Source organism: Chiloscyllium plagiosum, unplaced genomic scaffold (genome assembly GCF_037043375.1).
Source record: "Chiloscyllium plagiosum isolate Xiang-an unplaced genomic scaffold, Cpla_swu_hap1 HiC_scaffold_41, whole genome shotgun sequence".
NCBI classification, from domain to species: Eukaryota; Metazoa; Chordata; class Chondrichthyes; order Orectolobiformes; family Hemiscylliidae; genus Chiloscyllium; species Chiloscyllium plagiosum.
Genome location: NW_028270179.1, coordinates 36731727 through 36757889, shown reverse-complemented (window position 1 = coordinate 36757889; position 26163 = coordinate 36731727). Strand labels below are relative to the sequence as shown.

The 26163-nt window shown below is 43.7% G+C and overlaps 1 protein-coding gene across 1 annotated transcript; it reads left to right on the top strand.

The window, feature by feature from the left end:
• The first annotated feature begins 3321 nt into the window (after nt 1-3321).
• LOC148138233 (putative G protein-coupled receptor 139) lies at nt 3322-4874 on the top strand. Its single transcript, XM_087981898.1, has 2 exons — nt 3322-3391; nt 3970-4874. Exons 1-2 carry the CDS (start codon nt 3322-3324, stop codon nt 4872-4874), a joined length of 975 nt encoding a protein of 324 aa, XP_087838024.1.
• Nucleotides 4875-26163: the final 21289 nt, after the last annotated feature.

The window sequence follows — 26163 nt, the reverse complement described above, 5'->3', positions numbered from 1 at the left end:
AGGTTCCCCATGGTAGGCTTATGCGGAACGTCAGGAGGCATGGGATAGTGGGGGTTTGGCCAGTTGGATAGAGAACTGGCTAACTGCTCGAAGTCTGAGAGTGGTGGTAGATGGTAAATATTCAGCCTGGAGCCCAGTTGCAAGTGGAGTTCCGCAGGGATCAGTTCTAGGTCCTCTGCTGTTTGTAATTTTTATTAATGACTTGGAAGAGGGAGTCGAAGGGTGGGTCAGTAAATTTGCAGACGATACGAGGATTGGTGGAGCTGTGGATTGTGAGGAGGGCTGTTTTCGGCTGGAAAGGGACTTAGATATGATGCAGAGTTGGGCTGAGGAGTGGCAGATGGAGTTCAACCCTGTCAAGTGTGAGGTCGTCCATTTTGGAAGGACAAATAAGAATGCAGAATACAGGGTTAACGGTAGGGTTCTTAGTAAGGTGGAAGAGCAGAGGGAGCTTGGGCTCTATGTTCATAGATCTTTGAAACTTGCCACTCAGGTGGATAAAGCTTGTAAGAAGGCCTATGGTGTATTAGCGTTCATTTGCAGATGGATTGAATTCAAGAGTCGTGAGATGATGTTGTAGCTGTATAGGACCTTGGTAAGGCCACGTTTGGAGTACTGTGTGAAGTTCTGGTCGCCTCATTTTAGGAAAGATGCGGAAGCTTTGGAGAGGGTGCAGAGGAGATTTACCAGGATGTTGCCTGGAATGGAGAATATGTCGTACGAGGATAGGTTGAGAATGCTAGGCCTTTTCTCATTGGAACGGAGAAGGATGAGGGGTGACTTGATAGAGATTTATCAGATGATCAGGGGAATAGATAGAGTAGACAGTCAGAGACTTTTTCCCCGGGTACAACAGAGTGTTACAAGGGGACATAAATTTAAGATGAAGGGTGGAAGGTATAGGGGGATGCCAGGGGTAGGTTCTTTACCTAGAGAGTGGTGGGGGCATGGAATGCGCTGCCTGCGGGAGTGGCAGAGTCAGAATCATTGGTGACCTTTAAGTGGCAATTGGATAGGTACATGGATAGGTGCTTAAGCAAGGACAAATGTTCGGCACAACATCGTGGACCGAAGGGCCTGTTCTGTGCTGCATTGTTCTATGTTCTATGTTCTATCTCTGTGTACAGTTGAGAAATGCAGTCACATCGTGAAATTGTAATGTCCTTTAAGTGAGCGCCTGTGTGAGAATGTGTGTATCTGCAAGCGTGTGAGCAAATGAAAGCGGACAAAAGCATGACAGTGTGTTTGCATATGTGGGCGTGTGTGCATGTGAGAGGCTAAGTGTGTGAGTGTTTTTGTCTATGTATTTCTATGTCTATGTGTGTGAAGGGGGATCTCCAAAGGAACACTAATATCTTCAGTGAAATAGCAAATCTGATTGAGAGAGAACCACAACATTTCCTTGCATTTGTAATAAATGTCTCCTAACTCTGACTGGTCATGCAGCGTTTGTCCTTCGAATTATTGACTATATGGTCATGCTAAAGTTCTGATATCATAAAGCCGACGGACCAAATCATTAAACAATTTCCCATCATTTAGAACAGAGGCATTCTGTTTCATTTCTTCTATTCTTCCCACAAATGTGAATCACCTTTCACCACGTTATATTCGAACTGCAATTCTTAAAGCAACCACTTATAAGATACAGATAGAAAAGTAAGTGGTATGACGGGATGTAGGAGGCTCCACTATATTCAATACTTTCATATTGTTATTATAATTTCTAGTCAGAAACTGACTTCCGTCAGAGACAAATACTGACTGGAACTGAAAGTATAGATTGGAAATAGAGTGTGATTTTAACATGTCACTGAGTTCGTTTGCAATTCTCCATTGCACTTTGACTGCAATCCACGTTATGTTCCATGTGACAAATATCTGTCCAAACAGTGAATTCGTCCATATCTGTTGCATTCCCTTTGATCTTAACCAAAGTCATCTCACACAACGTGGTCTTGTCTTTTAAGTTGGAGGCACGACATTGTTTCTCTTCATCTAAGTTATTGATATGAATGATATATTGCTGCGACTTTATGAGTGACGCTTCTGGCAGCCGATTAGTACCGGCACACCAACCTGCAAAATAGTCTTTTGTGGTCCACAACAAAACCTTCTATTTTGGTGGGCACAAACAGCACTTTAGACGCATTACACAGTGTATTCAGGCTTTCCAATGTTGTTGTATACTTTCAGTACATTAGATGACAGGGAAGGGAGTGAGAAGCCACAGGCAAAAAGAAAGGGAACGAGCCAAAAAGGAAAGAGAGGAATAAAGGTTGAGGTGGAGCTGTGAGAAATTATTGAACTGAACCACTTCCTAAATGATTATATAAATTCCAAAAAAAAAACATTCATTTGGGATTGGAATTGAAATTTGTGGCGAACTTTCATGTTATCCAGGGGTTAGCTAAGAATTCTCCTGGATAAATGCGACCTGAATCACAAATCCCCTCTGGTCAGCTCGTTTGACCAAGTTTAAACCAAGACGTTTGTCAGAAAATAAACCAGATAGTTGTGGCGAACTCAAATGAGTACCAGTGAGCAGGATGTTTCGTGTGCAAATTGTGCTTGATAGTTCTGTTGATCACACTGAATATCTGTTTTTTTTAGATAACTAAGAACAGACTGATGGAGCCGTTGTTAATTGGTTTAGACATCTCTAAAATTCATTTGTTGCACTTGGGCTTCGCTGGTTCGCCAGCATTATTAGCCCATCCTATTTACCTTTGACAAGGTAAGCTGCCTTCTTGAATCACTGCAGTCTAGTCGTCGTACATTGAACCAAAATGCCGGTAGAGCTAGAATTCCCTGCTTAAAATGCACTGCACATCACTGGATATTTGTTTTTAATGTATTTGGTAGATGTCATTGTTATACTTGGATTGCAAAAGTTTGTTTGTGACAAGTCAGGTTTTGGAGTATTCACTACCGTAGGCCAAGTACTTTTTTAGCTCACTTCCTTTGTGAAATCTATTATACTCACATGTCACGTGGAATAAATGAAATTGACTGAGTACTGGCTGGGCCTCTTAAGGAGTCATGAAATATTGCCTTCGCATATTTGCGCTGTTTCAGACCTGCCAGGATGGCCATTTAGTATTTTTTATATTTAATGAATATTGGTTTGTTTTCGAGGCGCTGAACGCCAATTAAACTGATCTCAGTATATGAATTGAACAATTGTAAATAGTGTTTGTGATGATGTAACTTGAGTGTGTCACAGGAGACTTGAGGTATGTATAAATGGGCGATGACTTCCACTGCCTCAACCGTGCATCAGTCTTCAGCTGTGACTCAATTTTCGTACTATTACAGAAAATGGAACAGCCAGGAATTCTGTTGATGAAAGAAATTTACTATCCGATTTTGGCAGCCATTGGTGTGCCTGGTGAGTTACTTTATTTTGTATTGTTATCGTGCATGAACTGTCTCTCTTCTTTCTCGCTCGAAATGTAGAATAATGCAACACATTTATACAAAGTCACAAGTAACAGTTGCAAACGCAGGCATTGCTGGAAAAATGCTGGCAGCAACTGTGAAATTAAGAACTGAGGTAACGTTTCTGAGCTAGTGACTCTTTGAAGTAATTTCTGTTTCAGTTTCAGATTTCTACTATCGGCAGTTCTTTTTGTTTTATTTGAACTGTTAGTAGATATTTGTATCATTTGGCCAAACCTTACGTTGCAGTTTACTTGTAATTTAATCAGATTGTGTTGCACTGCTTTTGAACGTTTAGGAGAATAATTTAGTCGCATTGCTTGGCACTCAGTTCCTTTTGAAAAGCCAGGTTTGTAACAAACCTTTACTCATTACAGAAGGTTTCCAAGGCAATTGCTTTAAAACAAATCGTCTTGCTACACGATAGTTTGCATTCACGCTGATAGAGTGAACATTTGCTGTTCAGGTATATCTATTGCATTCTTCAACAGACAATGGAACATTGCTATCTGTTTTCGTTTCTTACAGCGAACCTGCTGACAATTGTGGTTCTTTTTCGAGGAAACTGCGCTCTTTCGAAGTGTATCTCTGTCTATATGGTGGCCATGGCAACAGCAGATCTACTGGTCATGCTCAATAATGTTTTAATATACTATATTTTCAGTTATCACTTTCCAACTTCATTCCTGTCACAGACCTCCGTTTGTAAATGCATTATCTACATGACAGGTGTTACGCTTGATTGTTCTGTTTGGTTCACTGTTTCCTTTACGTTCGACCGATTTGTGGTGATATGCTGTTGGAAGTTTAAGACAAAGTACTGTACTGAAAGAACAGCGGTTATAGTTGTTACAATTCTCGTTCTCCTGGTCTTTTTGAAAGATGTCCCAATTTTGCTTTCATTTGATCCTGAGATAACAGTTAACAAAATACAATGGGGATGCCGGGCAAAGGCATCTTTCTTCTCCTCAGATTTTGGTAAAACATTTGTGTGGTTTCACAGCTCTTCCCTCATTTGGTTCCCTTTCATTTTGATTGCCACATTTAACTCTTTAACTATCAGAAAGATTGTGCTGAGCAGTCGAGCCAGAAGAAGAATCCACAACCATACCCATGAGAATCAGAGTGATTCTGAGATGCAGAATCGAAAGAAATCCGTAATCTTGCTCTTCGCTATTTCAAGCAGCTTCATATTGTTGTGGTTAACACATGCTGTGACATTAGTAACGACCAAACTGACAAACACTACTTATTACCGAGGTGATCGCACAGACCCAGGCTACATCGCCACTGAAGTTGCAGCTCTCTTGAGGTATTTTAGCTCCTCTCTAAACCCATGGATTTATGCAGCAACCCAGACGGTATTTAGGGAACAACTGAAATATACATTATTATCTCCCTGTACGCTATTTATCAGATTAAGTAGGAAATGAGGGACAAAACGACAACTTTGAAACATTTTCTCGACGTAAAGCTTTTATTTAAACGCATTTCATATCGAACTAGCTCCTTCACAGTGTGGTGACCATCAGAACGCGACTTTGTGTATCTTTCTTCCGAAGTGCAGAGTATCGTTTATGCAGAATTAATTTTAGGCATGATGCAAGATGTGATCTGTGCAGTGTCAGGCAACTTTCATCTTTAGAAAAAGATACAGAACAGGAGGAAGGAAACTAAATACGTAGAATTAGGAATGAGAGGGTTTGCAGAACTGAGATTGAAATGACTGGGTGGAAGATGAGAAGAAGTAATATATGTAATAACAAACGAGCCAAGCATGGCGTGGTGCTGAACGGGGTTCATGTGATAAGTAGGGAGTAGTGTGTGTGGGTGGTTAACAGAGTGTGGAATATGAGCAAGTGAAATTGGAGTGTGGATCAAAGATATTAATGAAAACATATATCAGGTTGTCCTCATGCTTGGTAAAAACCGTGTAAGTTGTATTACATGTCTGCGTGAAATATGTCCCCATTGGACTCAATGGGGCATTGGTTCTTTTAATGGACGAGTGACCTCATCATTCAATCAAGGAAAGGTATAATTTCATTGGGGCAGTTCAGAGAAATTCAATTGGATTATCGCTGGTATGAAGGCACTGTACTGTTAACAAATTAAACTAAGCAGGTTGAAAGCTTGCTCACTGGAGTTTACAAAAATGTGTAGTTATCTCAATGAAAGAAAAAATACTCATAAGTGGTGTGACCTGAAAATATAAAGAGTATTTTCCATTTCATAGTAGCGTCAAAGACAACTGGGCAGCCTCTTGGAACAACGGATTGATAACTGAGGAGGGATTTCTTCCTAGAGAGTTGAGTCTTTGATCTAATTTGAGTTGATGTATTGTCATGTACAGTGAAAACTTTGCTTGACAACAGTGAAGGCAGACCATTGAAAACAAGGACATGGACATCACAGGTGAAAAAAAGGTGACAGAATAAGGCGTACAGGTTGCATTACACAGAGCATGCGTGAGGCAAGGAAAAGGTGAACGAGACCAACATGAATTGAAATTAGAAACTTTTCGTCATCCTAGTAACGGCAGAGAAGGAGCTGTTCTTGAAAACGCTGGTGTGTGTGTTCAAATTTGAATCTCATTATCATGGAGAGGTTACATAGAACATAGAACATAGAAGAATACAGCGCAGTACAGGCCCTTCGGCCCTCGATGTTGCGCCGATCCAAGCCCACCTAAACTACACTAGCCCACTGTCCTCCATATGCCTATCCAATGCCCGCTTAAATGCCCATAATGAGGGAGAGTCCACCACTGCTACTGGCAGGGCATTCCATGAACTCACGACTCGCTGAGTAAAGAAACTACCCCTAACATCTGTCCTATACCTACCCCCCCTTAATTTAAAGCTATGCTCCCTTGTAATAGCTGACTCCATACGTGGAAAAAGATTCTCACTGTCGACCCTATCTAAACCCTTAATCATCTTATACACCTCTATCCAGTCACCCCTAAACCTTCTTTTCTCCAATGAAAACAACCCCAAGTGCCTCAGCCTTTCCTCATACGATCTTTCTACCATACCAGGCAACATCCTGGTAAACCTCCTCTGCACCCGTTCCAGTGCCTCCACATCCTTCCTATAGTATGGCGACCAAAACTGCACACAATACTCCAGATGCGGCCGCACCAGAGTCTTATACAACTGCAACATGACCTCAGTACTCCGGAACTCAATTCCTCGACCAATAAAAGCCAGTACGCCATATGCCTTCTTCACCGCACTATTTACCTGGGTGGCAACTTTCAAAGATTTGTGTACATGGACACCAAGATCCCTCTGCTCATCCACACTACCAAGTATACGTCCATTAGCCCAGTACCCCATCTTTTTATTACTCTTACCAAAGTGAATCACCTCACACTTACCTACATTGAACTCCATTTGCCACCTTTCTGCCCAGTTCTGCAGCTTATCTATATCCCACTGTAACCTGCCACATCCTTCCTCACTGTCTACAACTCCTCCGACTTTCGTATCATCCGCAAACATGCTCACCCAACCTTCTAACCCCTCCTCCAGGTCATTTATAAAAATGACAAACAGCAATGGTCCCAAAACAGAGCCTTGCAGAACACCGCTAGTGACGGCACTCCAAGATGAACCTTTGCCATCAACTACTACCCTCTGTCTTCTTCCAGCCAGCCAACTCCTAATCCAAACCTCCAACTCACCCTCAATGCCATACCTCCGTATGGTTTGCAGTAGTCCACCATGGGGAACCTTATCAAACGCCTTACTAAAATCCATATACACCACATCGACGGCTTTCCCCTCGTCCACCTCCTTAGTCACCTTCGCAAAGAATTCAATAAGGTTTGTGAGGCACGACCTGCCCTTCACAAAACCATGCTGACTATCCTTGATCACATTATTCCTATCCAGATGTTCATAAATCCTATCCCTTAGAATTCTCTCTAAGATTTTGCCCACAACAGAAGTGAGACTCACCAGCCAATAGTTACTAGGGTTATCCCTACTCCCCTTCTTGAACAAGGGAACCACATTTGCTAGCCTCCAATCTTCTGGCACTACTCCTGTAGACAACGAGGACATAAAAATCAAGGCCAATGGCTCTGCAATCTCCTCCCTTGCTTCCCAGAGAATCCTAGGATAAATGCCATCAGGCCCAGGGGACTTATCTATTTTCACCCTTTCCAGAATTTCCAACACCTCTTTTCTACATACCTCAAAGCCATCCATTCTACTTAATTGTGACTCCGTACTCACATTGACAACAATGTCCTGTTCCTGAATGAATACGGATGAAAAGTATTCATTCAGTGTCTCCCCAATCTCTTCAGCCTCCACACGCAACTTCCCACTACTATCCTTGACTGGACCTATTCCTACCCTAGTCATTCTTTTATTCCTGACATACCTATAGAAAGCCTTAGGGTTTTCCCTAATCCTACCAACTAAGGACCTTTCATGTCCCCTCCTTGCTGCTCTTAGCTCTCTCTTCAGGTCCTTCCTGGCTACCTTATAACTCTCAATCGCCCCAATTGAACCTTCACGCCTCATCTTTACATAGGCCGCCCTCTTCCATTTAACAAGGGATTCCAATTCCTTACTAAACCACGGCTCCCTCACACGACCCTTTCCTCCCTGCATGACGGGCACATACTTATCAAGGACACTCAATCGTTGCTCCTTGAACAAGCTTCACATATCAATTACACCCTTGCCTTGTAGCTTACTTTTCCAGTCCACACATCCTAAGTCATGCCTCACAGCATCATAATTTCCCTGACCCCAGCTATAACTCTTGCCCTGTAGTGCACACTTATCCCTCTCCATCACTAGAGTAAACGTCACCGAATTGTGGTCACTGTCCCCAAAGTGCTCACCTACCTCTAATTCTAACACCTGGCCTGGTTCATTACCCAGAACCAAATCCAGTATGGCCTCACCTCTTGTTGGCCTATCTACATATTGTGTCAGGAAACCCTCCTGCACACATTGGACAAACACTGACCCATCTAACGAACTTGAGCTATAGCTTTCCCAATTAATATCAGGAAAGTTAAAGTCCCCCATAACAACCACCCTATTACTTTCACTCTTCTCTTGAATCAACCTCGCAATCCTTTCTTCTACGTTTCTAGGACTATTAGGAGGCCTGTAAAAAACTCCTAACAGGGTGAGCTCACCTTTCCTATTCCTAACCTCTGCCCAAACTACCTCAGATGGCGAGTCTTCATCCATCGTCCTTTCCACAGCTGTAATACTATCTTTGACAAGCAATGCCACACTTCCCCCTCTTTTACCCCCACCTCAGACCCTACTAAAACATTTAAACCCTGGAACCTGCAACAGCCAATCCTGTCCCTGTTCTACCCATGTCTCCGTAATAGCCACAACATCGAAGTCCCAGGTACCAACCCACGCTGCAAGTTCACCTACCTTATTTCGTATACTTCTTGCATTGAAGTATACACACTTCAAACCACTTTCCTGTTTACAGGCACCCTCCTTTGAAATTGATGCCATGTTCCTAACCTCCCTACACTCCCTAAAGCTACAGTCTGGGTTCCCATGCCCCTGCAGAGTTAGTTTAAACCCCCCCCCCACCCCAAGAGCACTAGCAAACCTCCCACCAAGGATACTGGTTCCCCTCAGGTTCAGGTGTAGACCATCCTGTTTATAGAGTTCCCACCTTCCCCAGAAAGAACCCCAGTTATCCAAATACGGGAATCCCTCCCTCCTGCACCATCCCTGTAGCCACGCATTTAACTGTTCTCTCTCCCTATTCCTCGACTCTCTATCACGTGGCACGGGTAACAAACCAGAGACAACAACTCTGTTCGTTCTGACTCTGAGCTTCCAACCTAGCTCCCTGAAAGCCTGCCTAACATCCTCAGCGCTCCTCCTACCTATGTCATTGGTGCCCATGTGGACCACGACTTCGGGCTGCTCCCCCTCCCCCTTAAGGACCCGGAAAACACGATCAGAGACATCACGTACCCTTGCACCTGGGAGGCAACATACCAAACGTGAGTCTCTCTCGTTCCCACAAAACCTCCTATCTGTGCCCCGAACTATCGAGTCCCCAATTACTATTGCTCTGCTCTTCTCCACCCTTCCCTCCTGAGTAACGGGGACAGGCTCCGTGCCAGACGCCTGAGCCCCGTTACTTGCCCCTGGTAAGTCGTCCCCCCCACAAGTATCCAAAACGGTATACTTGTTCTTGAGGGGAACGGCCGCAGGGGGGTCCCTGCACTGGCTGCTTCCTCCCAGTCCCCCTCACTGTCACCCATCTATCTGCCATCTTTGGAGTTACTACTTCCCTAAAGCTCCGATCTATGACCCCCTCTGCCTTCCGAATGATCCTAGGTTCATCCAACTCCAGCTCCAGTTCCCTAACACGGTCTTGGAGGAGCTGGAGATGGGCAACCCATCTGGAAATTCCAATGTTTGCGTTTACTCCTCATGTCAGATTCAATAATAGTTTTACTCCGATTACTATGTGAGATTCTATCCTGAGTTGTGATATGTTTTCCTCAGGTGGATTCATTAATGTTCAACACCGTATCCTACACATTTTGTCCACAATTTCTGTCTAGGACGGTCCTGTTCTGTATCCTTTTCAAAGATGTCTAATTTCAATTGCAACTAGTGATGGAACTTGCCTGTTTAACCTTTATATGAGTTCACTCAATTGCTCATTCAAGCCTGTCTTGGGGTATGTTCTACCTCCATATAGTCCACGGTTGTGGATCATGTCAGATACCTTGAGCATTTCAAATTCTTGTGAGACGGGCATCATCGGAGCTTTCCCTCAATCAAATTGCTGGCATGGAATGAAGCGGAAATTGGGATGTATGATGGAAAATGTAAACTTCCAGATGTGTGTGATATTTCTATGGATGATGCACACCATTTGAGCGAAACATTGTGTACTTTGTTGTGGGGAGTGGGAGCATAGGTGATGTCCAGAACACATACTTGCATGAAATTGAATCCTCAATCTATTAGATCTCCTTGCATTGGATTTGTGCATATAATGATCCTCATATTTTACTTAAACCCGGCAAGAGAGATAAGTTATTAATCATACGTTTCGCATTTGTGCTTGTGATGTCGTTTGGAAGAGTTATTTTCTTTCTAAGGAAATCCTTTCAATTTAATTAAAGACCCTGGCTTTAGGTTTGCTGTCAAGCATCTTCAATATTATCATCTATAAATAATGTTGCTGACTTCAGTTGACCACTACCGTTTAGACTATTGATCGGCCTTTCGATACAAAATTATCTATTTTCTCATTAGTCTTAGTTACTTGTGGCAGTTGCGTGCTATTAAGTCAGTCCATTAACGACCTCTATGGATCCTGTCGAGGTTGCACCCTATCCGGCCTCTTTTCCATAGTTTAGATGTTTGACATAATTGCCCTTGTCGAACCTTTATGGTATCCTTTCCATTGATTGTTTTAGCGAAGGCAATCCATCACAGCTACCCCGTCTAAATGTATCTCTATTGCTTTCTGAACCAGCAAGCCCGATCATTTTGGGCCTCCCCTGTTATACCATTACTTCTTTCATTTTCATGATGAACCGTGTCATGTTCTCATTTATGCCGTGCATGTCTAATGTATTAACGATGAGCATTCCTGTGTTAATTCCAAATAAAATTTCCTTTGTTGCCAGCCTCATGTTTCTGCGGAACCAATGGTGTTCTCGTGGCACCTGTGGCACCTGCAGCTTGATGGAATACAACATTAGGTTCCATACCATACATATCGATTTGATTGTGCTAAACAATACTACAGCATTCGAATAGACGAGGTAATGATCACTTTACTTCACATTATCTTACGATATCTCTCTTTCGTTCAGCAGTATTATTCTTTTAACCAGTCACTCTTGATACTTTAATTTTCCTCTGTAAGAGGGAGGAGAGGATAAGGCACGTTCTTGGGAGGGACAAAGGTATGCATATTATGAAAATGTTGGCGCCCACACATCTGCATATTCTGCCACATTCCTCTTTCCACACTTCGCTGACACAGGCACAAAGGATCTCAAAAGTGCATCGCGTTGCCCTTTCAATAAACGTGCATGTAGACGACATAATATTTTTACTCGGATACACTGACAGCCATGCATTAAAAACATTTTGTCATTTCTCCAGTTTTTGACAGCCGGAATGTATGCCAAATTCGACACATTATGCAGAGTACTGAATGAAACTGTTAATTTCCTAACTGAGAATCGAATGTACCTCCTCATTAGTTATTTCCAGAAGCTCTACTCAGGGCCTGTTTACTAACTATTCACTCTACAGTCGTTGCGGTCATAGAGTCAGAGAGTCTTAAATTCGACAGCATGGAAACAGTCCCTTTGGCCCAAGCTGGTCCATGCGGATCAAAATGTCCTTCCATGCTTTGTCGATTTTCCTGCATTTCAAACATAGCCTTCTAATGCTTTCGTATCCATGTATTTGCACAAATTCCACTTAAATGTTCTTAATGTGCATACATCAGATACTTCCAGTGGTAGCTCATTCCATATGTGTACCACTCTCGGTGTCAAAAAAAGGTTCCCCATCGCTTCCCTTTTATTCTTTCCGCTTTTAACCTTAATCTAAAGAACTCCAATTCGTGATTCTCCACCCCTAGCAAAAAGACTTGAGTGCATTCACCCGATCCAGTTTTGTAAATTTCCCTTCTCCATTAATCTTCTACGCTCTAAAGAAAAAAAGTACTCCTAACTTGTCCAAACATTCCTTGCAACTCAGACCATTCAGTCCAGGCAACATCCTTATAAATATCTTCTGCTTCCTATGCAGGTTAATACCATTCCTCCTGTAATAAGGTGATCAAAAGTGAACACAGTATTCCAACTACGATTTCACCAGCGCCTGACACAACTGTACCATAACTGCCTACTTGTATACTCAGTGCACTGATTGGTGAAGGTCAGCGTGCCAAAAGCATTCTTCATTGCCCTGTCTCCACGTTCAGAGCCCTTTTCCTCTCGTTTCTGTTCCCGGCCTGAATCTGCAATTCCAGTAATAAATAGACATCACAATCACCTCACATGAGTCTCTATCGGTCGCTGTTTACTTTTTCCCTTTGACGGTAGAATGAATCATTTGCTGCACGGTCCGTATACGTACTCGGTAATCTCGGGCTTCTGGATCACAGCATTGCTGTCTCGTGTGGCTTCCTTGCACTTTCCCTTTGCACTTAGGCCTCATTTGTAAAAGCTTGCTTCTGAGACATCTAAAAACGTTCCATATTAAGTTTTGTGCTAACATTCGCAGAGAATCCCTGCAATGCAGCAGCACGCCATGCAGGTCCAAATTCGAACCAACGAAGAGGTTCTCACTTCGACCCATGTACTCAATTCAACTCAACTCGACATTTTCGGACATTTGGAGCCACGAAACCCACATAACGGAGAGACTTCACACAGACATTTTCCCAAGTCTGCAATTGAACGTGGGTCTCTGGCGCTGTGAGGCAGCAATGCTGCCCCAACCACCACAACCTGCAGTAATCTCAGGTTCTCATTGAATCGGTAATTTAACAACTAATATTTTAGTGAATGATAAATAATGCTGATAGACTGAATTGACTGCAAAATCTGCCTTATTGATTGTGTTAAGTACCTGAAGATCAAACGCAAGCGATTGTTGTTTCATTATGCATCACGATTTAGCAGCAATTTTTCTGTCATGTGATTCAGTTTTTTTGAATGAAGTAAGCGTTTTTTTCCGTGGAAGGATTGCTATACAGTGACTCGGTTTTTTGTATAACTGGTATGAAAACTGGTGTGAATCTGTTCAGCCAGCACTTGCTGGCATTCCAAATTGGGGCATTATGAAGTTAAATCATTCTCTGACGAAGTGTTATTGAAATGTTTATCCAAGTCCGCTCCCTTTGTAAATTCATCACCTCCTCAACTGAAATAGGAGGAGATAAGGTTTTCAAACATTCCTTGTGCTTTAGAAGGAAAATAAATTTGCCCAATTTCCCAAGTGATTGCATGTTATATGCAACATATTGTATAGTGCCCCAGGATCCATAATATTTCTTACGTTCCATTCGACAATCAGTTGTTCTACTCATTTTTTTTCTGGCAGTTGCCCTAAGCTCCCGTGTATTAACACTACATTCCACAGTCGTGGCTGGACTTTTCTTCTGGTTTCTATTCCGGTCAGGAATCTGTAATTCAACTACAAATTGCCCGGGCAATCACCTTACTTGATTTTCCATCGATTGCTGGTTTCCTTTTCCTTTTGGCTGTAGAATGAGTAACTTGCAGCACGGTACAAATATATCCTCGAAAGCACAGCGGTTCCAGATCACATCATTGCTGTCAAATTAGGTTATGAAGTTAACTTATTCTCTCACGAGGTAACATTGAAATGTTAATGTAAAGTTGCTGCCGTTTTTAGTTCTTCTCGTTGACTGAAATGGGACAAGATATGGTTTTGAAACAATCTATGACATTTAAAAAGAAAGTAAATTTGCTCAATTTCCCCAATGATTGCATGTCTTATTAAACACCCCAGGAACTGGCACCATATCTTTGTTAAAACTGAATCAGTTTTTCCTTGGGTCATTCAATATCCATGCACGCAGGTGTCTTTAAATAATGTTGTGACTTTTTGTGATATATTCTCTGTAAGCAAATATTGGTGAAAAAATACACCTGGAAAATGATGAAATGCCGAAAGAATAATAGGAAACTGGAAGATGCAGATGCAAATACCTGTCTTTTCTTGCATTATCTTGCGAAGATTTAAGTTTGGGGATTGCTGTGTTGCAAAAAATGTGGGGTCCATTTAATTTTAATGATTTGGAGTTTGAAAGTGGAACCGTGAGGTCTTTGTGTATTACTTGCATGAAATCATGCAACATTTGTAAAAGATGAACTTTGATCCTTTTGTGAGTCTAGCACAACCACGACTCCCTTCCTCCATAAAAATCTCATGAAAAGTTGTTACACGAGAGAAGTGCTCACTGCTTTTATGTAAAGCTGTTAATTTGGAGAAAGAGTTGCCTGGTGGGCAGTAAACACCGTCTTAATTTGCATGACGAACTGGGACGGTTGGTGTGCTAGAAAGATTACTGGCAAAGCTAAAGTTATTTACAATCGGCATCAATGACTTAGATAAAAGTAACAAGTATATTGTCTCCAGGTTCACTGACAAGAAAGTGTTGTGTGGAACATAAAGCTATGTGGAGGACCCAAGAGTCTCTTGGCAGATATGGGAAGGTTCATTAAATGTACAATCAATTTGCAGATGTAATATATGCTATAGAAATGTAAATCACATTAGTCGTAAATGTGAAATAATTTTGCTGTTGTAAATTTTAACAAAACAAAATCTTGGAACATTGGATTGAAAAATTAACATTGACGAGGAGTGAATTTCTGTTTCCAGCAGTAATTTTCAAACTATCTCAGAGACATCGTACAATACCTGATCACTGCCCAGTTCACACTTCCAGACCAAGTGACATTGTTTCCCTGTGTGAGGGCAGTTTTCTGATTGGATATTATGACATTCCAACATGAATGTACTGATTCTAACAGGAATAGCTACATTCCATCATATCATACGCTTAGCTCTCAGTATCAGGGTGGAATTATGTTCAAAGTACTAGGAGATGTAACATAATGTGGTGAAATATGATTCGGAGTTGAAAAATGTTTTTTTCGGAGATGATGAGAAAATATTGAACATTATTAGCAGGGGGATAAGAGTGTCCTTATACAAATATCAGGAAGTTAAGATGATGGCACAGCCAATGAATAAGACGCATACTATTTTGTCAGTAAGTGCCAAGAGACTGTATTAAAAACGTGAGGGAGTCTCGAAGGAGAATGACTCTTCATCAAATATTCCCATTTTCTGGAGTGCTTTGTGTCCTTTGGAGTTAACGTGCCATATACAGTGCAACGGTCACACATAGACTCAGGCACACACTAACTCTACCTGTTACAAAAAACTTCTGAATTAAGCGCACGCCAATAATCTCCGATAAGACCAGATATGACCAGATAAGACCAGAGTCTAAACCAAGTCCGCCGAGACACCACATACCGGACTCAAACGGTGCATATACTAACTCCTTCTGCCCCCTTCCTTCTTCAAGAGTTCAAAGTTGCACTGATCCAGAGATAATGCAGGTAGAGTTGGAAGGCTTGACAGAAGAATCGTTCTGAGGATGATTCGCTGGACTGGAAACATTCTCATTTCTCTTGATAGATGTTGTCAGACCTGCTGACCTATTTCAGCAATTTCTCTATTTATTTGTGAAGATATGTAAATCTTTCTCATCACAGAGGTCTTGTTCAGCATTGCCCAAGCTGACAGCAACAACGCTGCCTGAGATATTCGGGGATAGTCTCAGGGTTCCAGCTCATATGGTGTTGGGTAAATTGTCATTTGCTGTTCAGAGAACTTGAGTGTGCTGTCAGACAAAAGAGGTACACTGGATTACAGCACGATTCTGACTGAACAGCAAATTACTCTAATGACATTTTATGCAATCTAATATAAGAAACCATTTGCTATTTCCAGTACAGAAATGCTAACAGCGTTGTCCAAGAGTTATCAGTGGGGTATATATGGCTGAGATGATAGGGAGTGGGGGAAGAAATTGACATGAAGGGCGCGGGAGAGGGACTAATACAGGGAATAGAAATCGTAGGAGAGGCGGAGCATATGGCACAGGGCAGTGTATCATGGAACAGGCACACCAAGCACAAGATGTATGAAATGAGGTTATCCAGGAGAAAATGAAAAAGGATTTCCTCTGTTATGATGAATTCTCTCCTCTTCATTTTGTAATAATTTCTCTTTTTCTCAAACTGGGCTCTGTCTCCCTATTTCTAGTTTTTCACTCGCTCTGCATGTTCTTCTATCTTATTCTCCCTGTGTCTGCCTGCTCTCTCCCTCTGTCTTTCCTTCTCTCTCACACTCCCTTTGTCTGTCTGCTGCTCAGTGAGGGTAAGGGGAAGTGGTGTAAAACAAATGGGCGGCACGGTGGCAGCACTGCTGCCTCACAGCGCCTGAGACCCGGGTTCAATTCCCGCCTCAGGCGACTGACTGTGTGGAGTTTGCACGTTCTCCCCGTGTCTGCGTGGGTTTCTTCCAGGTGTTCCAGTTTCCTCCCACAGTCCAAAGATGAGCCGGTCAGGTGAATTGGCATGCTAAATTGTCCGTCGTGTTAGGTAAGGAGTAAATGTGGGGGTATGGGTGGGTTGCGCTTCGGCGGGTCGGTGTGGACTTGTTGGGCCGAAGGGCCTGTTTCCACGCTGTAATGTAATCTAATCTAATCTAAAAGTGTCGCGACATGGTGGGGCGTTTATCTCCAGTGGGTGAGTCGAGTGCAAAGTATTTGTGTGCTAAATGCAAAACTGGGGGAGACAATATTTGGCGGAAGAATATTTTGCAGTTGTGGACCAGGGTGTGTGTGAAGAAAGTATGGAAGCTTAACGGTGAGAGGCAGTTACACTGAGCAAGAGGGGAAGAGTTCGAGAAGGGAAGTATGGGAAAATGCAAATTTGTGGCAGGTCCAAAAAATTGGAATGCATGCAGCATGTGTACCAAGCAAAACGTGATGGTATGAAAATTTGTGTGCAAGTGCAAAATTTGTTGAAGTGGTATTTCTTCCTCCCTTTTTGCCCTGGTGTTCACCCCCCCCCCCCCCCCCGCCCATCTCTCTCTCTCTCTTCCTCTGCCTCCCTTGTTTTCTCTCCATGTCGGGGTTCTGTGGCACTGCTCTATTGTCCTGCTCAGAATAGGTGTATGTTGGAGGGAATCTACAAATTGTTTAAAAAGTTGAGGGGAGAATACATGAAGGGGAAACAATATTTGAGAGGTGGAACATTTCGGGACAACAAAAACAAGAGAACAAATTTGAAATGTTATGTAATTTAGGGAGGGAGAGGACAAAACGCGTGAGGGCTGCGAAATTAGGAAGACCAATTCTGCTGTGAAAATTCCACACAACGTGCTCAATGTGAGAACAGGAGTTCACCTTCACAAACACTTTCATGTATTTAACCATCACTGATACTGGTAAATATGTGAGTTGGAGATTGATGGGACTTAAGTCAAGTGGATGCTTCCCTCTTGGTAAGCTCACCACCGGAGACACGGTAAAGCTCTCCAAAGGACGTGACCAACTGGCTAAGTTGTGCAATCATTCCTCTTTCCCTTAGATCATCTCGGTGAAGACTATCAGTAAGCTACAGGATCATGTACAGGATCATGTACCCTGGTCGACTACTGCAAAATATTCTTCCGCCAAATATTGCTTAGAAACGTTAGACAGGGCGGTGACTTGAGACAAGTCAGATCTGATGCCGAGGCAAATATTTAAGGTTTCCAGGGAAAAGACTTAATCTATTTATCCTGTCCATGTCTCTCATAATTATAACGTCACACGAGAAAAAGAGAGTGACAGAGAGAGAGAGAGGCAGACAGAGAGAGAAAGAGAAATGGAGAGATATATGAGAAAGCTGGAGATTAAAGAATGAGGGAGAATGCTATAACAAAGAAACTGATGAACTGAGAGTGATATCGCGGAGAAGAGCGTAACTGCTGAGAAGAATAGACAAAGACAATGACCCTGGCCTGTACAGCACCAGCCCTGGTTGTCTCCTGTCTCACTGAGTGTTCGATACAAAAGAGTTGACAACACAGTTGTACACAGTCGAGAAGCGGTTTTCTCTGGGAATTCCTAGTGTTAACAAAATGCTTTGGAATGTCAGGTAAGGTAAGGGAAAACACAGGAAAAGAGAATCCCTGCTGACTCCCACCAATCATCCTCCATCAGATCCAGAAACCCTTCTTCTCAGTTGCCACTCGGAGGAAGCTCTCGGGTAAGTAAGGGCACAGAATAGATTGTCATCGGTCAAGTTTTGATAGTTGTCACCGAGAGGGTCGAAGGTAGAGAGAAAGAATATCACAACTGAACCTACTGGGCACGCCATTTGGAGAGATTTCAAGTGTGAGATTTAAAATTCTGGAGTTTATAAGTTAAAGGTGTGACCGAGACATTTTAAAGGCCATGTACGAGACACGTTTTAGAAACAGTGGGAAAAGGAACCTGGCACGCACTGCCATGCGAAGTAATAGAAACAGACACCTTAGCAATGTTTTAAGATGCTTTTAGACAGACACAAGAACAGAAATAGTGCTATGAAGACGATGTGAAGGCAAATAGGATTAATTTAGAATGTTGTCGAGGTTTCCAGAGACATCATGGGCCGAATAAACTGTTCCTGTCCTGTCCTGTTTTACGATTAATAATGTCAGAAATTAGGATATTTGTTGATGCTTGCACATCGAATAGTACCAATCTTCAGACCTGATTGATATCCACGCTTGGGTTAACAAGTGGCAAGTAACATTCATGCCCGACTAAAGCCAGGTAACAACCTATCACCTCATGAGATTCAAAGATATTATCATTACTGAATGCCCCAACATGAGTGTTCCATAATAATAAAAGAACTAGAAGTAGGGGTAGACCGGCTGGCCCTTCAAGCCTGCTGCACCATTGAATAAGATCACAGATGATCTTTTCGTGGACTCAGATCCACTGACTCGTGCTACTATCATACTGCTTACTTCCGTTATCATTCAAAAACCTAACCACGGATATCTACAACTACCACATTGACTACCACAGTTACCTGGGCTACACGTCCTCCATAACCCTACAACATGTAAAAACGCTATCCCTTATTCCCAATACGTCTGCCACTGCTGCATCTATTCCCAGGATGGCCAGTTCAATCTTAGAAATTCCCAGATGGCCGCCTCCTTCAATTTCTCGTCTCACATGGTCTACGATGCCCTCCAGTGCATCTCCTCGATTTTCTGCACCTCTGCCTTTGCACACCACTCCTTCCAATACTACAAGGACAGAACTGCCCTGGTCCTCCCCGTTCACTGTACCAACCTCCATATACATCGCATCATTCCCCGCCACGTCGGCCAGATACAAACATACCCCACCACTGGGGGCATACCTCCCTTCCCAACCGTATCCGAATTCCAGGGAGACCATTTCCTCCACAACTCAGATCCAAGCACCCCGTCAGTCCACACCTCACTCATGACACCTTCCCCACCAGGGCAAGAAGTACAAAACCTACGCCCACACCTCTGTCCAAGGCTTCAAAGTATTCGTCCACAACCAACAGAAAATTAATTTAAACTCCATCAATGTCATCTTCTGGATCGGTTGAACCCGATGTGGTCTCCTCTACATCAGGGAGACAGGCTGCTAACTTGCAGATCGTTCCAGAGAATGTCTCTGGAACAATTGCACCAACCAACCTTAAGTGACTGAACACTTCAACTCTCCCTCCCAATCTGCCAAGAACATGCTGTGAGGAAGAACGCCTCATCTCCTGCTTTGGGACTCTGTAACCACATAGGTTTAATGTGGATTGAACCATTTTCCTCATTCCCACCACCCCATGTTATCCCAGTCCTAATCCTCCAACTCGGCACTGCCCTCTTGACCTGTCCATCATCATCCCCATCCATGTGCTCCACCTTCCTCTCCGATCTGTCAATTTCTCCCCCGCTTTCATCTACCTATTGCAATCTTAGTTACCTTCCCTTCAGATCCACCCCTCTCCCATTGATCTCTCAGCCAACAGGCCCGCAAACCTCAGTCCTGATGAAAGGCTTATGCCGGAACCATCAATTCTCATACTTCTCGACAGCTACCTGACATACTTTTTCTTTTCTCAGCTCTGAGGTCAGAAACAGGAAACGAGACATCACCCTGTTGGGAGGCTTCTAAAGGTCACCTAATAGTTCCAGTGATGCACACGAAAGCATAGCAAAGATGATTCTGGATAGGTGCAGGATGAACAGGATAGTTGCTATTGGGGAGTTTAACTTTAAAATGTTGACTGGAAATATATACTTCGAATAATTTAAATGGGTGAGCTATTGCCCAATGTGTGCAGGAGGCTTTCCTGACATAGTCCAACGAGGCCGACAAGGGGCGAGGTTACATTCCATTTGCTTCTGGATAATGAACCTAGATTTGGAGGTAAGTGAGCACTTTGGTGATAGTGACCACAATTCGATGATGTTTATTTTAGCGATGGAAAGGGATAGGAATATATCGCACTGCAAGTGTTATTTCTTGGGGAAAGGCAATGGTGATGCGATGAGGCAAGTTTTAGGATGCATAGGATGGAGAAGGAAACTGCAGGGAATGCGCACAATTGAAATGTGGAGCTTGTTCAAGGAGCAGCTATTGCATGTGTCTGATAAGTGTATCTGTCAGGCGGGGAGGAAATGATCGAGCAAAGGAGCTATGGTTTTCTGAAGACTTTGAATCGCTTGTCAAGAGGAAGAAAAAGGCGTATGTCTGGATGAGACATGAATGCTCAGTCAGGGTGCTTGACAGCTTCAAGCTAGCCAGAAAAAAAACTAAAGAGAGAAGTAAGAAGAGCCAGAAGAGGATATGAGAATTCATTGGTAGATCGGATCAAGAAGAACCCTGAAGCTTCATTTCGGTATATCAGGAATTAGAGAACTATTAGAAATAGATTAGGGGCAATGAAGGACAGCAGTAGGAAGTTGTGGAAGTAGAAGCATTAAATGAATTTTTTTTAGTTTAGATTACTTTACAGTGTGGAAACAGGCCCTTTGGCTCAACAAGTCCACACCGACCCGCTGACGCGCAACCCACCTACATTTACCCTTTAGAACATAGAACATAGAACATAGAACATAGAAGAATACAGCGCAGTACAGGCCCTTCGGCCCTCGATGTTGCGCCGATCCAAGCCCACCTAACCCACACTAGCCCACTATCCTCCATATGCCTATCCAATGCCCGCTTAAATGCCCATAATGAGGGAGAGTCCACCACTGCTACTGGCAGGGCATTCCATGAACTCACGACTCGCTGAGTAAAGAACCTACCCCTAACATCTGTCCTATACCTACCCCCCCCCCCCTTAATTTAAAGCTTTGCCCCCTTGTAATAGCTGACTCCATACGTGGAAAAAGATTCTCACTGTCGACCCTATCTAAACCCCTAATCATCTTATACACCTCTATCAAGTCACCCCTAAACCTTCTTTTCTCCAATGAAAACAACCCCAAGTGCCTCAGCCTTTCCTCATACGATCTTTCTACCATACCAGGCAACATCCTGGTAAACCTCATCTGCACCCGTTCCAGTGCCTCCACATCCTTCCTATAGTATGGCGACCAAAACTGCACACAATACTCCAGATGCGGCCGCACCAGTGTCTTATACAACTGCAACATGACCTCAGTACTCCGGAACTCAATTCCTCTACCAATAAAAGCCAGTACGCCATATGCCTTCTTCACCACACTATTTACCTGGGTGGCAACTTTCAAAGATTTGTGTACATGGACACCAAGATCCCTCTGCTCATCCACACTACCAAGTATCCGACCGTTAGCCCAGTACCCCATCTTTTTATTACTCTTACCAAAGTGAATCACCTCACACTTAGCTACATTGAACTCCATTTGCCACCTTTCTGCCCAGTTCTGCAGCTTATCTATATCTCGCTGTAACCTGCCACATCCTTCCTCACTGTCTACAACTCCTCCGACGTTCGTATCATCCGCAAACTTCCTCACCCAACCTTCTAACCCCTCCTCCAGGTCATTTATAAAAATGACAAACAGCAATGGTCCCAAAACAGATCCTTGCGGAACACCGCTAGTGACGGCACTCCAAGATGAACCTTTGACATCAACTACTACCCTCTGTCTTCTTCCAGCCAGCCAACTCCTAATCCAAACCTCCAACTCACCCTCAATGCCATACCTCTGTATTTTTTGCAGTAGTCTACCATGGGGAACCTTATCAAACGCCTTACTAAAATCCATATACACCACATCTCATCTACTGCTTTCCCCTCGTCCACCTCCTTAGTCACCTTCGCAAAGAATTCAATAAGGTTTGTGAGGCACGACCTGCCCTTCACAAAACCATGCTGACTATCCTTGATCACATTATTCCTATCCAGATATTCATAAATCCTATCCCTTACAATTCTCTCTAAGATTTTGCCCACAACAGAAGTGAGACTCACCGGCCTATAGTTACTAGGGTTATCCCTACTCCCCTTCTTGAACAAGGGAACCACATTTGCTAGCCTCCAATCTTCTGGCACTACTCCTGTAGACAACGAGGACATAAAAATCAAGGCCAATGGCTCTGCAATCTCCTCCCTTGCTTCCCAGAGAATCCTAGGATAAATGCCATCAGGCCCAGGGGACTTATCTATTTTCACCCTTTCCAGAATTTCCAACACCTGTGGGCGGCACGGTGGCACAGTGGTTAGCACTGCTGCCTCACAGCGCCTGAGACCCGGGTTCAATTCCCGCCTCAGGCGACTGACTGTGTGGAGTTTGCACATTCTCCCCGTGTCTGCGTGGGTTTCCTCCCACAGTCCAAAAGATGTGCAGGGTCAGGTGAATTGGCCATGCTAAATTGCCCGTAGTGTTAGGCAAGGGGTAAATGTAGGGGTATGGGTGGGTTTCGCTTCGGCGGGTCGGTGTGGACTTGTTGGGCCGAAGGGCCTGTTTCTACACTGTAATGTAATCTAATCTAAAAAAAACCTCTTCTCTACATACCTCAAAGCCATCCATTCTACTTAATTGTGACTCCGTACTCACATTGACAACAATGTCCTGTTCCTGATTGAATACTGACGAAAAGTATTCATTCAGTGTCTCCCCAATCTCTTCAGCCTCCACACGCAACTTCCCACTACTATCCTTGACTGGACCTATTCCTACCCTAGTCATTCTTTTATTCCTGACATACCTATAGAAAGCCTTAGGGTTTTCCCTAATCCTACCAACTAAGGACCTTTCATGTCCCCTCCTTGCTGCTCTTAGCTCTCTCTTCAGGTCCTTCCTGGCTACCTTATAACTCTCAATCGCCCCAATTGAACCTTCACGCCTCATCTTTACATCGGCCGCCCTCTTCCATTTAACAAGGGATTCCAATTCCTTATTAAACCACGGCTCCCTCACACGACCCTTTCCTCCCTGCATGACGGGCACATACTTATCAAGGACACTCAATAGTTTCTCCTTGAACAAGCTCCACATATCAATTACACCCTTGCCTTGAAGCTTACTTTTCCAGTCCACACATCCTAAGTCATGCCTCACAGCATCATAATTTCCCTGCCCCCATCTCTAACTCTTGCCCTGTAGTGCACACTTATCCCTCTCCATCACTAGAGTAAAAGTCACCGAATTGTGGTCACTGTCCCCAAAGTGCTCACCTACCTCTAATTCTAACACCTGGCCTGGTTCATTACCCAGAACCAAATCCAGTATGGCCTCACCTCTTGTTGGCCTATCTACATATTGTGTCAGGAAACGCTCCTGCACACATTGGACAAACACTGACCCATCTAACGAACTTGAGCTATAGCTTTCCCAATTAATATCAGGAAAGTTAAAGTCCCCCATAACAACCACCCTATTACTTTCACTCTTCTCTTGAATCATCCTCGCAATCCTTTCTTCTACGTTTCAAGGACTATTAGGAGGCCTGTAAAAAACTCCTAACAGGGTGAGCTCACCTTTCCTATTCCTAACCTCTGCCCAAACTACCTCAGATGGCGAGTCTTCATCCATCGTCCTTTCCACAGCTGTAATACTATCTTTGACAAGCAATGCCACACCTCCCCCTCTTTTACCCCCACCTCTGACCCTACTAAAACATTTAAACCCTGGAACCTGCAACAGCCAATCCTGTCCATGTTCTACCCATGTCTCCGTAATAGCCACAACATCGAAGTCCCAGGTACCAACCCACGCTGCAAGTTCACCTACCTTATTTCGTATACTTCTTGCATTGAAGTATACACACTTCAAACCACTTTCCTGTTTACAGGCACCCTCCTTTGAAATTGATGCCATGTTCCTAACCTCCCTACACTCCAGGTCCTGCACCCTAAAGCTACAGTCTGGGTTCCCATGCCCCTGCAGAGTTAGTTTAACCCCCCCCCCCCCTCCCAAGAGCACTAGCAAACCTAACACTACGGACAATTTAGCATGGCCAATTCACCTAACCTGCACATCTTTGGACTGTGGGAGGAAACCAGAGCACCCGAAGGAAACCCACGCAGACACGGGGACAATGTGCAAACTCCACACAGTCAGTCGCCTGAGTCGGGAATTGAACCCGGGTCTCTGGCGCTATGATGCAGCAGTGCTAACCACTGTGCCACTGTGCCACCGTGTCGCCCGCTGTATTCAGACTGGAAAAAGACAACGTTATCGGGAGAATCGCAAGATACAGGCTATTGGATGAGACAGGATTGAGTTTCACGAGGATGAGGTGTAATCAATTATAGAACGTATGAAAAAAGGTAAGCTCCCTTGGCGTGATGGTCTTAATGCTATGATTCTCTGGGAAGCCAGCGGGGAGATTGTAAAGCCGCTGGCTTTGATCTTTGTGTCGTTATTGTCTGTAGGAATAGTGTCAAAGGACTGGAGGATAGCGAATGTTCTCCTCTTGTTTAATAAGGGGAGCAGAGACAACCCTGGTAATTATAGATCAGCCAACCTTACTTTTGTTGTGGTAAACTATATGCAGCATTGTTGCTCAGGAGTTAGCACTGCTGCCTCACAGCGCCCGGGACCCGGTTCAATTTGCACCTCGGGCACTGTCTGTATGGAGTTTACACAATCTCCCCCGTGTCTGCATCAGTTTCCTCCGCGTGCTCCAGTTTTCTCCCATAGTCCATAGATGTGCCGATCAGGTGAACTGACAATGCTAAATTGCCCATAGTGTTAAGCGCATTAGTCAGGGGTAAATGTAGGGGAATGGGTTTGGGTGGGTTAATCTTCGGAGGGTCAGAGTGGACTTGTTCAGGCCCAATGGCCTGTTTCCACACTGTCGGGAACATGCGGGAAACCTAACCTAAGGTGTAATGTGTAATCATTTAGAAAGGAATGTTTCCATTTGGTACAGTCAACACGGTACACCTGTCTTGTGAAGGGTAGGTTATGCCTCACAAACGTCAACTGAGTTATTTGAGAATGTGACCAAAAAGATGGATGAGGTCAAAGCGGTTGACATGGTTTTCAGGAAAACGTTTGATGAGATTCCCGTGGTAGAATATTGCACAACAAAAGAAGGCATGGCCTTGCGGACGATTTACCGGCTTGGATCAGAAATTGGCTTCCTGAAAGAAGACAGAGTGTGCTGGTTGATGGAAATGTTCATCCTGGAATTTAGACACTTGTGGTGTACCGCAAGGATCTGTTTTGCGTGCACTGATGCTTGTCAATTTTATAAATGACCTAGCTGAGGGCGAAGAAGGACGGGTTAGAAAATTTTCGAATGACACTGAGGTCGGTGGAGTTGTGGATCGTGCCAAAGGATGTTGCAGGTTACAGAGGGATGTTGATAAGCTGCCGAGCTAGACTGAGAGATGGCAAATGGAGTTTAATGCAGAAAAGTGTGAGGTGATTCGCTTTGGAAGAAGCAAAATGAATAAGCTGCTAAGATTCTTGGCAGTATAGATGAGCAAAGAGATTTCGTTGTCCATGTACATAGATCCCTAAAGGTTGCCACTTTGGTTGGTCGCGTTGGTAAGATGGCATATAATGTGTTAACTTTTAGTGGTAGAAGGATAGGGTTTCAGAGGCACGAGGCCATGTTGCAGCTGTACAAAATGCTGGTTCGGCCGCA